The sequence below is a fragment of the Populus alba genome, chromosome 1 (genome assembly GCF_005239225.2).
Source record: "Populus alba chromosome 1, ASM523922v2, whole genome shotgun sequence".
Classification (NCBI taxonomy): Eukaryota; Viridiplantae; Streptophyta; class Magnoliopsida; order Malpighiales; family Salicaceae; genus Populus; species Populus alba.
Window position 1 is genome coordinate 29,131,804 of NC_133284.1, and position 17,456 is coordinate 29,149,259.

The following is a 17,456-nucleotide window of genomic DNA, read 5'->3' on the forward strand; positions in this document are numbered from 1 at the left end:
AAAAGAACATGCATAACAAGTATGCAAAATGAAGCTCTCTCGAGGATTGTGATGATGTTTCAAAATCTAATAAAATTAGGAATGAGATTATTTAGTATTTAGATAGTTGTTAATCATGTGTTCATATCAATATTTTATTCTCCATGGTCCAAGAAATATATGTTTGGTGATAGAAATCTCAATACTTGTAAAACAATCCTTATGGTAAGATTTAGGGACACCTTAGATAATAAAATCAATAATTTTTAAGTAGAGAAATATAATAAATAAAAGAAAGAGATTTAAATTCCAAGAACAAGAATGTTTTTCTTGTTTTGGTATAATAAATATTCTAAAGTTAAGATATGAATGCTTGGAGAGTATAAATCATGAACCATTTACTTGAGTGATTTAGGAGGTATTTATAACCTCTAAGCTTCTCGTTTTAATAGAGTGAAGGGATTGAAGAGTCATTTGGTCCTGATGGAATTAATGAGGAATAGAAGTCTCTTACATCTTATTAATGAGGGACAAATATCCTTTAGAGATCATGAATAGGATGAAAATATGGTAAGTCCTTAAAAGATCTTTTACACATCTATATATATAGGAAAATTATTATTTCTGACATGAATAGTTCACGTTAATGGTCTTAGTACAGAACATTATGATTCTAATAGGAATCTTTAACAGCCTTTAGACCAATTGGATTTAATGTGTAGCCAAGTCTAAGGAAGACAAGTCTGGTAATGTACCAGACCAATGTTGCGTTGGGCTCAACATATAAACAAATTTAAGTATGTTGGGTCTAACAAGTAGCTAAATTCATGTTGCCTTGGGCTTAGTATAAGGCTAAACCCAATTATAATGGGTCTGGCAATTCATCAGATCCACGTTTCCTTGAACTCAACACATGGCTAAATCCAAGTACATTGAGTCTTCTAGTTGGTTAGACCCAGATTCTCTTGGGTTATCACCTTGTTATTGTTTTAAGTTTTTTATTAAAGAACTGATAATATCAAGACAAAAATACTAACTCATTAGTTATCTTCTAAGTCTTTATATGGTTTGAAATAAAAGAATTTAAAAAGCTTTTTAATAGATAATTAATCGGATTTGTCTTAACAAACCCTAAAAATATAGTGCCTCCTCTTATTGACTTTAAATGTTATCAAGGGGAGGTAAAATAATTTTTTAAGAAAAAAATTTGACTGTATATAATTAATGCAATAGGCTTTTAGCGTTTCTAGAGTTACGATGTGATGACAGTTATCTCCCAAGTCTTTATATGGTTTGAAACAAAAGGATTTAAAAAGCCTTTTGAAAGATAATTAATCAAATTTGTCTTGACAAACCCTAAATATAGGACCCCTCCTCTTATTGACTTTAAATGTTGTCAATGGGAGGCAAGATAATCTTTTGAGAAAAGAATTCGACTGTGTATAATCAATGCAATAGGCTTTTAGCCTTTCTAGAGTTATGATGTGATGACAATTATCTTTCATGCATTGGTAGGAATAAGAAGCGATGACTTATATAAACTTTCTTTTTTAATTCTATTTTTTATTTTCCAAAATTTCTACATTTTTTATAATAAGAGCCTTTAGATGACAAGATCAAGTCTCTCTATGTTATGCAAAAAGATTGTCTTTTAGGTAAATACATTTCACCTTGTTTTTCTTTTCAAATTTTCTTATTTAAAATGTATTTAAGAAAAGGCATAAAGATCATGTCTTCTAAAAAAGATGTCCGATTCAAACTTGAAACATGAATAACTTACTAGAGACCTCCTGTCATTAGAATATACCATATGTCTAAGAGTGCTCTGCTCAGTCCTTTTCTACTAAAAGAAAGAACAAGATTGTTCCTCAGGAGACTTTAAATTTCAGAGACAACTAAGATTACCTGGACATCTTAGGATGAGGCAGAAAGCCCTTCTCATGCATATTCATCACCTTATCCAAAGCCACCAACACAAACACCACAATCACAAAGCCCTCCTGGTGGGGTCCCATCTTCTCGTAGACATCCACCATCTTCTTGAGATCCACCGACTCAAACACTACCTTTTTATGGGCACTCACCACCACCTCAAGTTCCGTCAGCTCAAACCCTGTCATCTTATCATTATTCACCACCTTTCAGAGGTCTTCCATCGCAAACACCACGTTCTCATGGTCCACCAACCCTAATACCGTATTATTATAGGCACCCACTACCCTTTTGAGGTTCGCCTTCTGAAACAACAACATTCCCAAGGCATTCTCCTCCACCTAAGCCCACCGTCTCAAACGCCATCTTTTCGAGGTCCACCAACCCAAACACCACTCCTCGTCACCTTCTCGAGGTCCACTCGTCCAAACATCACCAGCTTACAAGCATTTATTAGATGTATATAATATTATATGCATATATCATACATGAACCATTTTCGGCTTCCGGGGATCTTTAGCATGTGAATTTTTTTGAACAGGTTACCTTCGGAACCTGCTATTGAAACTTCATAATTTTTTTTCAACGCCCTTATCTAATCGGATTTAATAATGCATCGACTGATACTCTAGGCAACTGAAGAGGAGATACCTTCGGCTGATGACATACTTAGAATATAGATTTTTAAAATATTTTTTTATTTAGAAATATATTAAAAAAAATTATTTTTAATATCAACATTAAAATAATTCAAAAATACAAAAAAAATTAATTTAAAACTAAAAAAAATAAAAAGCAATGACAAACAAGGCCTAAATAGCAAACCAAACTCGTATAAAGTTGAATAAATAAACAATCCTTGCAAGCATAACAAGACGAGCGAGCTACACTTTATTCTTCACATGTTCTGTGACCATCAAGTTGTGTTAAAAGAAAAAAAGTTACAGTACTCTTTCTGATGGAATTTAGACTGATTCTTGGCGGCACCAAGCTCAAAGCGAGTCAAATAGTAAAACAAGAAAGAAAGATCGTTCAGGCTTCTTTCGAACATGCCAACAAACGATGCTGGCAGCTCAGTCAATTCACAAACTTCATCTGATGCTTGAGCCCCAGAAATGCCCGAGAAAATCAGAGGCCAGAACCCTAGTGCACTAGATTGCAACAGTCATTTAGGAACTTACCATCAGAAAAATTCTGGTAAAAGGCAGGCAATCGTGCACTGCTGTATCAGTGCAGTCATTTACAGATAAAATGTATATACACGGGCATCATAATTTATGCTAGAACTCGGAAAGGAAAAACTTCTGGCCTTCACCATTGCTATAAAACAACAGTTAGCTCCAAATTTTGGAATTTGGAAAGCTCCTGCAAACATAGCATTTTGAACAAATAACCCCGTACACGAGAAACATTGTAACAGCATATTGGCTGCAGCTCAAAGTTGAAGCAGCTTTGATGGCAACATTTTCATACCCAAATGATTCTCCTTGTAACACACTTGAAAATAAGTTCTACAACAAAGGTACACAAGGATTAGCAAAACAGAAAGCGAATGTAACAAGAATAAAATCAACATATTAAAAGTCAGAGCAATTAGTACCAAAACCTGTCAAGTACAGGAGGAATATAAGAACAATGAAGGAGAAGAATTTGAACTGTCATATAGAAGAAACAAACTTTAAATGATCAATAAAAACTAAAGGAAGAGTCAACATCTAAACTAACGCATAGTTATACAACAACTAAAAAACTTGTGTATATTTCAAGTTCTCACAATCTAAACATGTCAGTTATTACTGTGCATATTTCTTGGAATCAGCAAAACCGTTATGTTTAAAATTCAGCCTTTGTACAAAATTTTTTTAAAAAAAAGTACATTTAGGGGACCACTATGTGATAAAAGCATGAGTGGTACACCAGAAAGCATGACAAAGAAAGGTGGTTCCACATCCAATAAGCATTATAAAGGAGGCAATGGGGCACAATAGCAGGGAAATGCTGGTGGTGAAGGACAAGGTGGTTATGGATATGTTTGATGAAGGCAAGTGCAAAGTGGAGATGTTGCTTTCAGCTGTATTGATGGTAGCATGGCAAATTGATAATGATGTTGATCTTTCAGAATTGGCTCCAATGAATGAAATGCACACTAGGAGTTCAGAGGTAGTTATAATGGAGGTGGTAATGATGATGAAGTAGACAAAAAATAATAGCGGCGGCGGTTAAAAAGTGATGATGGCAGAAAGGTAAAAGTCATGGTATTTATAGTGCTGGGTATTACTGAATATGGTAAATGGATTAATCATATATTTGGTCCCTATACTTCGCATTTTCTTACTGTGGCCTTTCTACTCTTTTTTATGTAGTTAGCCCCTCTCCTCTAGAAAATTTCTTAATGCAGTCCCATCCAATTTACCATTAATTATATACATGTGTCCACTTTTTCTGACTTGTTGTCAAGAATTAGAGGTAAATTGGAAGGAAGTTATACAGAGGGACAACAGTAAGAAATTTTCTAGAGTAGAGGGACCAGCTAAATAGAAGAGGAGTAAAGGAGCTGCATTGAGAAAATGATGAGAGGGTAAGATAAAGACTCATTTGCTTCTCAATGGTGGTGGAAAACTGTTACAAGGCAATGCATCAATGTTTTTGGTAGTGTAGGTTATCATAAGATATGAGGTCACAGCTTGTTGACAGTTTGGATATTAAAGGAGTTGCTGGCAGATTTAAACATGAAACTAATATAGCTTTTGCCAGTGGAAGTAGTGGTGATACTTGAGGGACAAGCTTTTGTTTGTTAATCAGCAACACTGCTATTTTTGAAAAATAAACTCTTGTTGTCCATCATAAAGAGAAATAAAAAAACAGATTTTCTTTCCTGTAAAATGACACTCAGTGATTGTTGACCAGTTGTATGCTGATGTAAAGTAAAGCTAGGAAGCACAAAATAATAATAATAATAATAAGAATAAGAATAAGAATAATAAGAATAATAATAATAATTTAAAAAAAAAAAAAAAAAACATACTTCAGAAAGGAACAACAACGCCTCTCCATGGAACAGTTTAGTTGGCACATGCATTGAAATGGGATTAGACCTACAAGTCTACAGTTTCAAAGAATTGCTCTTCAATGTAAGCCTTTATATGAAATAGAATGTCTTTCATGAAACTGAAAATTAACCAATTGATAAAATCAGAAACCCAGAAAAGATCTAAACAAAATTCAGAAGTCACTTCATTTTCCCTGACAGCTTTGCTCTTGAAACTTCTACCAATTAAAAAGTGAAGCTTATTCTTAGCCTTCAAGCAAAGAAAACAGCAACAGAAAGATATAGTGCCACTCAAAAAGCAGCCATCAACAACAAACATACGAGTCACAAACACCCATAAGATATAAGACAATCCTGAATCCTATTATATGGTTAAAATGTGAATCATTTATGCCATTACACGGCAATCATTGGCAGAGCTACAACATACAATAAATGGGGGCTGCACTCCTTATCCTTTCATTTATTAAAGAATAAATCAACACAGTATTATTGATAATAAAAGAAGCCCCTACATTGAATTGCTAGACCAGTCCTCCTTCCCTTATTTTCTTTTATTTTTTATTCTATTTTTCATTTAAGCGCACTACATTTTATATGAAAATTTCCTCCGCATCGCTGAATCAATACATGGGCTTCTCATAGTTGGTGTATATTAGATATTACCTAATCTAATTATGTAGCTAAGCAATTTATATCATTATCATGATCATGATGGTGAGAGAGAAAAAATTATTGCAACAAAAAAAATCAAATTCGTAGAGAGCAATGACTAACTTTAGATGTATTTGGCATGTAGAAGATCTAGCCAAATCAGTTTAATTAGAAGATTACAACTCTGTTTAAAATTATATCGTGTCCAATTTATACAAGCATGCTCTATAACTTGTATTTACTGCAGCAATGTGATTAGTAAATGATATTGATTCCTCAAATATTACAAATTAAATAATCACCTATGAGGATGTCTTTTTCCCCACACCCTTCCCTAGAAAGCTCGTTTGTCCTTCAGAACTAACTAAAGAATGGAATTTTGTTTGATAACAAAAATAATTTACCATTAAAGGAACAACCAATACATAAAAGAGAACTCATAGCATAAAACTTACGTAGAAATTGTAAGTGGTTATAGGACAGCAAAGAGCAATCATGTCACATGAACATGAACTTTTTGTCTGCAGGCTTAAGTATTTGGAAAGAGCACATTAGGGTTTCATCGACACTCATCATTGCACCAGCATTATCAAATTCACCACAATAGTTGGGAGCTGAAAATATTGTTACAAGCTGCCTCTCTGCAAAGAATTCATATCCATCCTCAACGACCTGACAAGAGAAAAGAAAAGAGACGCATCATGGAAACTGCTGGAGTTAAAAGAATTGATAGAAGAAGCAAACTTCACCAACCTGATGGGCACGACAGACAAGGTCCATATCATTCCTCATTAAGAATTCTGCAACCTTATCAGGGCCAAATGTATATGAGACCCCCCGGTCATTCATTCCCCAGCCTTTGATATCCCTGTCAGGATCAGACCAAAGTAAATCGCAAAGCAAACCAGAATCTGGAACATCAGTTGGACGAGGCAAGTTCCTAATTTGATCCATATTTGTTAATTCAGGGGAAAGACCACCGTGCATGCACAATATTTTGTCATCTATAAGAGCAGCAACAGGAAGACAGTTAAAACAATCTGTAAATGTCTTCCAAAGTTTCACATTGAACCGTCGTTTACATTCATCATAGAATCCATAAATTCGATTAATCGAAGCAGACTCATGGTTTCCTCTTAAAAGGAAGAAGTTCTCAGGATACTTGATTTTGTAGGCAAGCAAAAGGCATATTGTTTCCAAACTCTGCTTCCCACGGTCCACGTAATCACCTAAGAATAAATAATTGGCACTAGGAGGAAAACCTCCATATTCAAAAAGTCTCAAAAGATCTGAATATTGCCCATGAATGTCACCTGGAAATCAACGAGGAAAAGGCACAGCAGTTAACAAAACCCAGAAACAAGGATAGAAATGCAAGAGAATCATGAACATGTACTTCTTTTTATAGAATGAAGAATAAATTAGATATTTTTGTCATACTGTCTGATTTTCTGATATCTTTTGATTATTTGGGATTTTCTTTGTTATCAGTGATACTATTAGCTTGCTCCCTATTTTGATAGGACCATTCCGAAGTTTTTGGTGCACTTATATAAACAGCCATTTTAGCATTATGGAGATGCTGTTTCAACAAATGAAATTTTTGCAAAGCAACTCCTTTTCTATTATTGTGGAGTTCAGAACCCTAGCATTTTGGAGGTTTTTTTAATTTGTGCATCCTTTACGAATCTCAAGGGTTTAATCTAGTGGATTCTAGGGTTTGTCTCTTTACTCTATCACTTTTCTTGTTCTTCATCATACACTTTGTGACTTATTAAGGAGTACCTGAGACTAACAATTATCAGTTTAGTTGAATATATTAGAGTAATAGCTTGCCAAATGAAGTGAGTTATGTAACAGCAAGGCACTTCAAACCCTCACATTTACTGTTTGTTTTTATTTGAACTGGTAACTCTCATGTTTAACTGACGTAGGACAAGGGTAAGAACAAAGATAAAAGATTGAAGAATTCTCTATAGGAGAGGGGTGAATTGAATAAGAGAAAGAAAAACACCCTGTAGAAAAGGGTGAATCTATAGGAGCGAACTGAGGAAAAGAAAACCCAGTAGTAATGGGCTGGATGAACAAAACAATTCTCCATTTAAGGTTTGATTCATCATAATTGTCTGCTCCCAAAATGCATTGAACATGGTGCTTACATAGACACCCAAAACCTGTTAATCTAAACCAATTGAGAACTAAGAATTCTTACAAATATCTAATAATAATAATCCTATAAAACTTCCTAAATAAAAAAAAAAAAAAAAAAATATATATATATATATATATATATATATATTAAAGTGCAAACAAATTACTGAAAATCCTATATCTTATACTAAATCCTGTTCACAAGCTATTTTAAACACTTAGGAAAATGCAAATGCAAATAATGGACTGATCAAAGGCTCCGTTGAAATATCCCATTTTAGGGGTTGTTTGCATTGCATAAAATATTTTAAAAATGGAAAAAAAAAAAAAAAAAAAACTTCTAAGACATTTTTAAACATGGAATTAATTTCACAATGTTTAATAAGTAATGATGTGAGAAATATAGAGGTAGTGAAATAAACGATGATAGTGGTGACAGCAACAATTTCAAAGAGGTGGTGGTGGTGGTGGTAACATGGTACATCTATGTGGCATGGTGTTGGAGCTGGTAGTGTTGGCTACAGTAGCAACAATGATGTAGTGGTGGTGATTAAAATAGTTAGATAGTATTGTGAGTTAATTATCATCTACAAAATATTTTACAAAACTCACAACCTAAAACTATTTTCCAAAAAATAAATAAAGTTTTTAAGTTGACTATAAAATATCCTACATTGACTAGTTTCCTATAAAATATTTTAAGCAAAAGAAACACTCCCTTAATGTCCACACAACAATTACACTAGCACATGCCAACCAACTAGCAACATCAACCTATAAATGCTAAGAGGCTTACTTAGAAAGATTGCAAACCACCATTTTCAGCTTGGTCTAATCAACTAGAAGTCCAAACTTCAAACTAAAATTGCTTGTGCTATTTATATGTAAGGATCAACAAGATATTTAGACCAGCTAGTCAAATTAAGATTGAGAGTATCACTTAAGTTTCTAAGCATAGAACACCAACCATTGCTTATTTTCAAGTGAACAAAACTTTTCACTTAGAGGAATAGAGGTTTTCATTCAAGTATTGTGGAAGGGGTTTGAATCTAGAGATGCAAGATAAGCATCCAGGATAATTGTCCATGTAGTGTGAATTCTACAGGCCAAACCTTAACAAGAACAAGCTCAGCCAAAAATTGCTAAACCTGACATGGAATTCTAGAAACAAAAACAGCTGTAAGGTACATATGAATGCTTATGTTTTGTTGAAAACATATTTGACGTTAAGGTGCTGCTAGTTTAAGAAATTATGCATTCCATGCACAAACTCTCTTGATACGACCAGTCCAAAAAAAGCCTCTCAAGCAGGTACTAAAGCATGAAATCCCAAATCTATCTTCGCTACGAAACATAGAATATCAAGCACACCAAACAAGTCTTATCTCATTCTATACACTTAATACTTATGCATATTATGAAATTAGCTAATATTGTCCTAGCAATTTTGAGACAATTAAAATATAAAAATATTAAATTATGACAGATTACAAAAAAAGGAAATATCCAGCAAACAACTTTGGGATAGATTACTATTTTTGGATTCTCAAATGAAAAAAACATGACTGTGTCTCCTTTTTACAGTGATGCATTGGGCAAATACTCGGACACCAGGCATCATGAGGCCTCCTGGTTGTCTAGACAAATGCTTTAACCTTGGAGGGTCTTTTTCTGTTCAAATGCAATTGATCCAAAGAAAGCATAAGTTGTTTGTGAACAGACAAGCTCATCCAGCTTAATCCATGACCACCCAAGTTCACCATAACAATATACAAACAACTAAACCATTGATAGATTTTATTCATTATGAAATCAATTCCACATAAACTTAATAAATATGAACCCTTTAGTGCATCCTCATGAAGCATGGACACAAATATGGAATACCGGTATGGCATGATATGGATATGGAGATATGAAAACTCTTAAAAATTTAGTATATGATTCATGAGGGATATGTTAAATTTTTAAATATTTTATGTAGCATACGAAAATCTTATTTTAACAAGAAATAAAGAAAAACATCCTACTATCTTCCATGTATCCAAAATTGAATTTATTGTTTTATTATTTTTCTCCATATACCCACTTCTCTGACATCTATCAGGCCATATCCGGTTGATATATGATGAAGACCAATATGGCTACAGGATCATTTTTTAAGGATCAATGCTTCCTAGATCCCAACCATATGGACACACTTTCAAACAACTTAACCAAGTGAAACTGGTTTCACTAGCTCATACAGAACTGGTTATTTGGTTTTCCTCTTTTCGGAAGTGAATAGGTATTTCTTCCATCCTACCCTTCAATCTCCCTTATTCTTTCTTTATATAATTTTCTTCAAGTCCTTCATACCCAGAACTAATAATCAATAAGCTAACATCTTGAACAAGATAAGAAAAGGAGAAAACACATTGCTCAATTATAGAACCAAAGATTATGCTTGTAGTTGCTGCTCTTCAGTCTTGAAGCGCCTAGGAAGAGAATTCCAAGCAATCTTATCTCACAAGAGAATTCCAAGCAATCTTATCTCACAAATTCTGAAGTAAGAAAAAGCGTGCTCTCGGTCTCAGACCAAGACCAAGACTTTCAGAAAAATGGAGCGATCTAGAATAGAGATTTCTTCCGCTCCACAGCTCCGCGTCCACCAATTATCAGTCTTCACATCAATTACCATATCCAAGATTTTGGCTTCTGTATCAAACGACACATAGGGTAAAATAGATCCCCTGTATAAATTGCTTGAAACAATAATCCTTCCAGCCAGCATTAAATTAATATTCCCAAATATTGAGTTTTCCCCCATCAATCTAGATCCGTCTAGTTTAATCCCAACAAAGAAAAAAGAAGAAAAGAAAAAAAAATGATTGTATAAGTCTTCACCTATATGTAATAAAAAAATGGAATGAATCCAGCAAAAAACCACGCAGTGTTTCTTAGTGAATAATAGTAAGAGGAAAAGATGAGGGAGGTTTACCACAGAGCTTAATGGGGGCTTCGAGCTCGAGAAGATTGGGTTGTTGAAGAAAGATTTCTTTGGCAACAGCACAGAGTTGACGGATCTCATTTTCGCTAAGCTGAACCTGCGGTTGTTTGGCTAACCTTGTTTGCCTCAATTCTAACAAACGACTTATAATGCTATCTAAAAGACCAGCCTCCATTGTTGTTCCCTCCTTCCTCTGCCGCTTTCCTTCCTCTTCCATTATAACAAACAAAATCTACTTGTATATCTTCAAGCTCGATTTCCCTCTCTCAAATCATCAATAAAAAGAAAACTTCTTTTTTATTTTCTTTTCTTTTTGGCGATTTTGAATGTCGTGTATGTATTGGTAGAGTGGAAGGGAGACGAGGGTAACAACGAAATGCATGCTTTTTATTTATCATATAATAATAATAATAAGTTTTTTACAGCTAATAATATTAACCCTGATTTGACATGACGAATCCATTCGGTAACTTGTTCATTTGTTACCTAATCTAGGTTAGGTTCTTTAATAATTTTGATGAGAGAGGATTGTACTAATATGGTTTGTGGAGCATGGTATATATTATTTTAATAATTTTTTTTATTTAAAAATATATTAAAATAATATTTTTTATTTTTAAAAATACATTTTTATATCAACACATTAAAATAATATAAAATATTAATCAAAAAAATTAAAATTTTAACAAAAAAACAGATTCAACTCTAATAATTTAGTAAGCTAACTTATAATTTGGTAAACCAAATAAGAATCAGTGAAATTTTATTTGATTTTATTAAAAAAAAATGAAAATAATATATTTTTTAATTTTTTTAATTAAAAATATATTATTTTAAATTTACGATCAACTTGTGTGACCTAACCTTAAACCGGGTTAGAAATGAGATGTATACTATAAGATGTAAATACGTGCTGCCTAATATTATAACTTTAATGTTATGAAGAAAAATAAAATAAAGAAAATGTAAGGGGGCAGGTGGGTCCGGCTGGATAATAAAATTCCTCGGACGGTTGGATCCACCGTTGCGAATTTGCCTATGCAAGTGGGTTCCTTTTTTATTTGCGGTGGTTGGGAAAATGCAAAGCAATCTTGGTTTCCTTTCCGGCAAAACCGTTTCTTATGAGTTCAGGTTATTTTTTAAAATAATTTTTATTTTAAAATATATTAAAATAATATATTTTTTATTTTAAAAAAATTATTTTTAATATTAGTGCATTAAAATAATCTAAAAATATTAAAAATATATTATTTAAATATAAAAACAAATAATATATTATCTATGCAACAGCAAGTCCAAATATTAAAATTTCCACGTGTGCAGAGATTCAGGACTTGTAATTTGGATTGACCATCCAGAAACCATGTGGATCCAGATCTCTCAGTTTTTATCTTAAATTATACTAGTTCACCCAAGCACAATAAATATTTTTTTTAAATAAAATAAAAAATAGTATAGTTCAATGAATCAAATCTTAATCCAACTCTAATTTTTCAAATCTTATTATAAATCAAAAAAATAAAAATCAAATTAAAATATATTACATTATACCCAACTGACGATAGATTACTTCACCTCCATTGATACGCGTTGTATTACTAAAAAAAAAACCATGGTGAAACATTCAACAACAGAACAAAAAATTAATTTTGGCCAATAGAGACGTCATCCAAATTATGCAAACACCTTTCATGTGCTTGTGCATGCATCACATGCGATGACAATGTTTTTGCATTAAAAAATAATTCATGAAACTAGAAAGATAAAAGTTTTACCAAGAACTATTTGAAAAGATAAAAATACCCCTCAATACATGGCTTAGTTATTTTTATTCTAGTAGCAAAATTGTAATTCTATTATGATTTAAAAATAAAAAGAACAAATAACCTCTTTTATCTAGATTTAAAATTTTAGACCCAAATAAATCATTCCGCTATATTTAAAAAAGGTTAAAAGATGATTGTGACTCATATAAATTTTTAATGATTAAATGCGTGATGTAAAAATATCAAAATACAGACTATTGGTTTCTTTAAAAAAAAACATAAAAGTTATTTCACTACTGTGGTAGTAAAATAAGTCTATTTGCATGGTTTTTGCCTTAATCCGGAGTTTTTTTTTTTTTCTCTCTTCTTCAAAATAACTTTACATACTTTCATTTCACCTTTTCTTTTCGACAGTGATGACTATTTTTTCAACCAATCATACGAGGAGTTTTTTTTTTCCATCTCTCCCAAATCATTTTTTAGTGTGTGTGTGTGTATAATATATAGTATCATAGACTTAAATTATTGGGTTATGATATTTTTTTAATAATATATATATTAATGAGCTGTACTTGCACGTCGTGTCCAGATCCCTCCTCCCTTCTAGCATATTGGCATTATGAAAATATATAATGTGAAGAATGAAGAGGTAGGGCTTTTTTCCCGTGTTGTTAAAGTATATTTGTGTGCGTACAAGTTATGCGTTGTGTTGGCGGAGATAGTATACACCGTAAAGTTACGTTGTGTATGTCATGGACTATATGAAACATGTGTATTTATATATATAAAAAAAAAAAACAATAATTAATGTGAATTTGACTATTATTCTTATTTCTTATTGTATTTTATTTTTAACAAGTTCATGTGTATACTTTTCAAAACTAGATGGCTTATTATTATATTTGGTTCTAGGACTTTTTCAATGAATTTTATTTAATTATAGCATCTTTATATTTTATATTATTTATGTAGCTTATAAGGGTTTGTAATAAACAAAATAATTAAATTATTATGGATTATTTTTTTTTTTTGATGAAGTTGTCATTATTATTGATGGATAGTTATTTAAGTTCAATGTATTTATGTTGTGGGTTGCCCGAGGTTATGTTAAAAAAATATATTTTCACATTACTTATGTGGTATATTATTAGTTATCTTATATGATTACAGGGGGGCATCACATTCCTCCTAAATGAATTGCATGTTGGCTATTAAAAAAATCAACTCTATCCTTTTATTTTATGACATTTCATATTTGATTCTAAATGTTTTGATTTATGAGTTTGATTCCGGTCTCTTTTATCAAATTCTAATATATTTTTAATTTAATCATTGAATCCATAATCTTGATTTTAATTTCTTCAAGTATGATTCTTATTTTCTTGATTTTTATTTTGATTTGGATTTGGATTTTTTTGTAAATTTGATTTTTCTTTTCGACTTTACGCTTCAATTCAAAGCTTGATAATATTTTAAAGTTAGGCTCTCAATGTTTTGATTTAAAATCTTGATTCTTAGCTCTTTTATCAAATTTTAATTTGTTTTTAATCTTATTCTTGAATCCATAATCTTGGTTTTTATTTTTTCAAATCCAGTCCTTATTTTTTATTATTTTGATTTTTGTTTTGAATTTTCTTTTCAATTTTACCATTCAATTACGCCCTTAATGTTTTGATCTTAAATTTTGATTTTTAATCCTTTTATCATATTTTTAATTTATTTTTAATTTTATCACTGAATCCATAATCTTGATTTTTTTTGGACTCTTTTGTTAATTTTATTTTTCTTTTTTCTTTTTCCATTTAATTTGAAATTTTGAATTGTCCTCTTATTTTTCAGGAATTGGTCCGAGGCAAGTACTGAGTCACGTGTTAAGTGGGTTGATCCGAGTTAACTCAAGTTTAAAATTTTTTTATTTTATTTCAAAAAATAAAAATAAAATTATTTTGAAACAAATAAAATAAAGGAAATAGATGACAAGTTATGACCCGGTTTGCCACGGGTTGACCAGGTCATAAGTCAACTCGTGTTTTTTGTCGTTTCATATCAAGTCAATTCTTCCTAAATTTCTTTTGAAAACTAACTCGCCTTAAGCTTCAACTCACATGTGTCACGGGTCAACCCATCATTTTACCTTCTTTTAGGTTATCTTGTTGGCATGATCTTGTTCGCGAGTTTTGACCTCACCTGGATTTTTTAGTTTTTTATTTTTTTATTTTTTTCTTGATATTATCATTATATGTTTGGATTTTTGGGGATTCACAATTAATTTTTTTTTATAATGTCAAATCATGAATTTTATCCCTTCTTTAAAATACATTGATAGTACTTTAAATATTGTCTTTTTAGATTATAATCCTTCTTTAAAATAGTACTTAAATATTATCTTTTTAGATTATAAAAAGTTCAGTAGCCACCTATGTAGTTATTTTCTAGTAAGCTAAACCATCGCATTTATTAATAAATAAAAAGCTTGTTTTGTATTATAATAGCAATTATTTTTTTTTATAAAAATATTTTTAAATTTATTTTTTATATCAATGCATAAAAACTATCTTAAAATATATATATTAAAATAAACTAAAAGAGATCAGTGAATCACTGTACATTATGTCTAAAATTACTGTAGATTGCACTGTTTACATTTAAAATTCATTCTTACAATTTCGACCAATTTTCTGTCACTGTTTTTCATTTGTTTTGTTGACATGACAATATTCCTACCATATATTTTTATGTATTTTTTTAACAGGTTATAGCTTTTCCATCTCTTTCTTTTTTCTGGCACAAATATAAAATATTACGTAAAGTAGATTTGACAAGATATTGACTGACTTTTCGGAACTTGATAAACAATTTCACTCTTTTAAAGAAGAAAATAACTGCTGGCTTTTGTGGCGCAGTTGATAAGAGGAGAGGGTAAAAATGCATCAGAGAATTAATTAATTAATTAATTAAGAATAAACTAAAACTGCTCAGTGTTTTACTATACAAGTCCACAGTGAAACGTTGAGCTGTCTTTTTTTTTTTTAGCTGTTTCATTTTTTTTTTATTTTTTTTAATGATTTTTTTTAAAAATTATTAATATTAAATTTTTTTTATTTAGTTATCAAATTTTTATGATACATGTTTTGAGTTTGATGGATTAACCCGGATTTTTTTTCTGGTTTTTCTTTTTAATTAAATTTTTCAGGTACAGTCCACAGTGAAACGCTTAGCTATTTTTTTTTTTTTTGCTTTGTTTTTTAAGTTGTTTTTTTTCTTTTTTTAAGCTGTTTTGTTTTCTTTGTTTTTTTTAATGAATATTTTTTTTGTTTTATTTTTTTTGTTAATGTTAATTTTTTTTCTATTTAGTTGTCAAACTTTCATTACATTGGTTCCGAGTTTGACGCGTTAACCCGGATTTTTTTTTTCTGGTTTTTCTTTTTAATTAATTTTTTTGAGTGCAATCACAGTGAAACGCTTAGCTGTCTTTTTTTTTTTTTTTTTTTTTTAAGTTGTTTTTTTTTTCTTTTTTTTTTTTTTTTAAGTTGTTTTGTTTTCTTTGTTTTTTTTAATGAATATTTTTTTAGTTTAATTTTTTTTTGTTTATGTTAAATTTTTTTCTATTTAGTTATCAAACTTTCATTATATGGGTTTGACGCGTTAACCCGAATTTTTTTGTTTTTCTTTTTAATTAATTTTTTCGTTTAATTTAGTTTATTAATGTTAAATTTTTTCTATTTAGTTATCAAACTTTCATGACATGGATTCCAGGTTTGACGGGTTAACCCAGCTATTTCTGGGTTAACCCGTAAATTATTTTTTTCCTATTCAGTTATCAAACTTTAATGACACGAATCCCAGATTTGACGGGTTAACCTGGTTTGAAGGATTAACCCAGATAATTCAGATTTTTTTTTTCTTCATTAGTTTTTTTCTTCATGTAGGATTTTTTAAAAAAAATTAATATTTTTTTTGTTTCGTATTTTTTTTTAATTATTTTTTTTAAATTTAGTTTGTTAATATTAAGTTTTTTTGTATTTAGTTATCAAACTTTCATGATACAAATCTCAGGTTTGATGGATTAACCTGGTTTGACGGGTTAACCCAATTAATTCAGATTTTTTTTTCTTTTCTTCATTAGTTTTTTTTTCTTCCTGTAGGTTTTTTTTCCTTTGTTTTTGTTCATTTTAGTTTATTAATTTTAATTTTTTTATATTTAGTTATCATACTCTCATGACATGAATCTCAGGTTTGACGAGTTAACTTGATTTGGTGGGTTAACCCAGTTAATTCATATTTTTTTTCTTTTTTTTTATTAGTTTTTTCTTCCAATTTTTTCTTTAAATATTGTAATTAACAATAAATAAAAGACATCAATCTTTTTTCTTCCAATTTTATAACACGAATCCCAGGTTTGATGAGTTAAACCAGTTAATTAATTTTTTTTCTTTTTCTTAAGTAGTTTTTTTCTTTCAATTTTATTTTTTAATATCGATTTGATTAAGAATTAAACTTTGTGATTTATTTGTTTATCATTAAATTATTGTGATCTCATGAGGGGATTTTACCGTGCCCCTCCTTGCAAAGCACTATTCATCAGAATAATATTTATTGTTTATTTCTTTTCAATTAATTTTTTTTAATTTCATTATGTAATATTAATTTTTTTCTTTTTAATTATCATACTTCTATAACAAACCTTGCAACCAGACTCATATCAAAGGCTCCGTGTTTGATGTTGCCACCAAACTCACTTAAATTTGGGATATGCAAGTTTAATATTATTATTAATATAACTTTTGAATTAAGAGTAACAGATAGACCCAATGCATAATATATATATAAAAAAAATTTACCCACAGCTAGTTAAAATAGCTAAAACATACGGTGCCAGGAAAGTATTATTACACCACCACTATTATTATTTTTTTTAAATGCCTTTCCTGTTCAA

At 30.6% G+C, this 17,456-nt stretch overlaps 1 protein-coding gene across 2 annotated transcripts; it reads right to left on the reverse strand.

Annotated features, from left to right (window-relative positions):
* Positions 1 to 3,201: 3,201 nt before the first annotated feature.
* LOC118033000 (serine/threonine-protein phosphatase PP1 isozyme 2) lies at positions 3,202 to 11,127 on the reverse strand. 2 transcript variants are annotated; one of them, XR_004684755.2, is made up of 5 exons: positions 10,746 to 11,127; positions 6,368 to 6,927; positions 6,070 to 6,286; positions 3,518 to 3,566; positions 3,202 to 3,422 (listed from the first exon to the last, which is right to left on the reverse strand). XR_004684755.2 is itself a non-coding variant. In XM_035037826.2 (4 exons), the coding sequence occupies exons 1-3, from the start codon at positions 10,969 to 10,971 to the stop codon at positions 6,113 to 6,115; spliced, it is 960 nt and encodes a 319-aa protein (XP_034893717.1). In that variant the 5' UTR covers positions 10,972 to 11,126; the 3' UTR covers positions 3,202 to 3,422; positions 6,070 to 6,112. The 2 variants fall into 2 exon arrangements, 1 of the variants encoding a protein (XP_034893717.1); XM_035037826.2 differs by lacking the exon at positions 3,518 to 3,566 and having other exon boundaries at positions 10,746 to 11,126.
* Between the last annotated feature and the right edge of the window lie 6,329 nt (positions 11,128 to 17,456).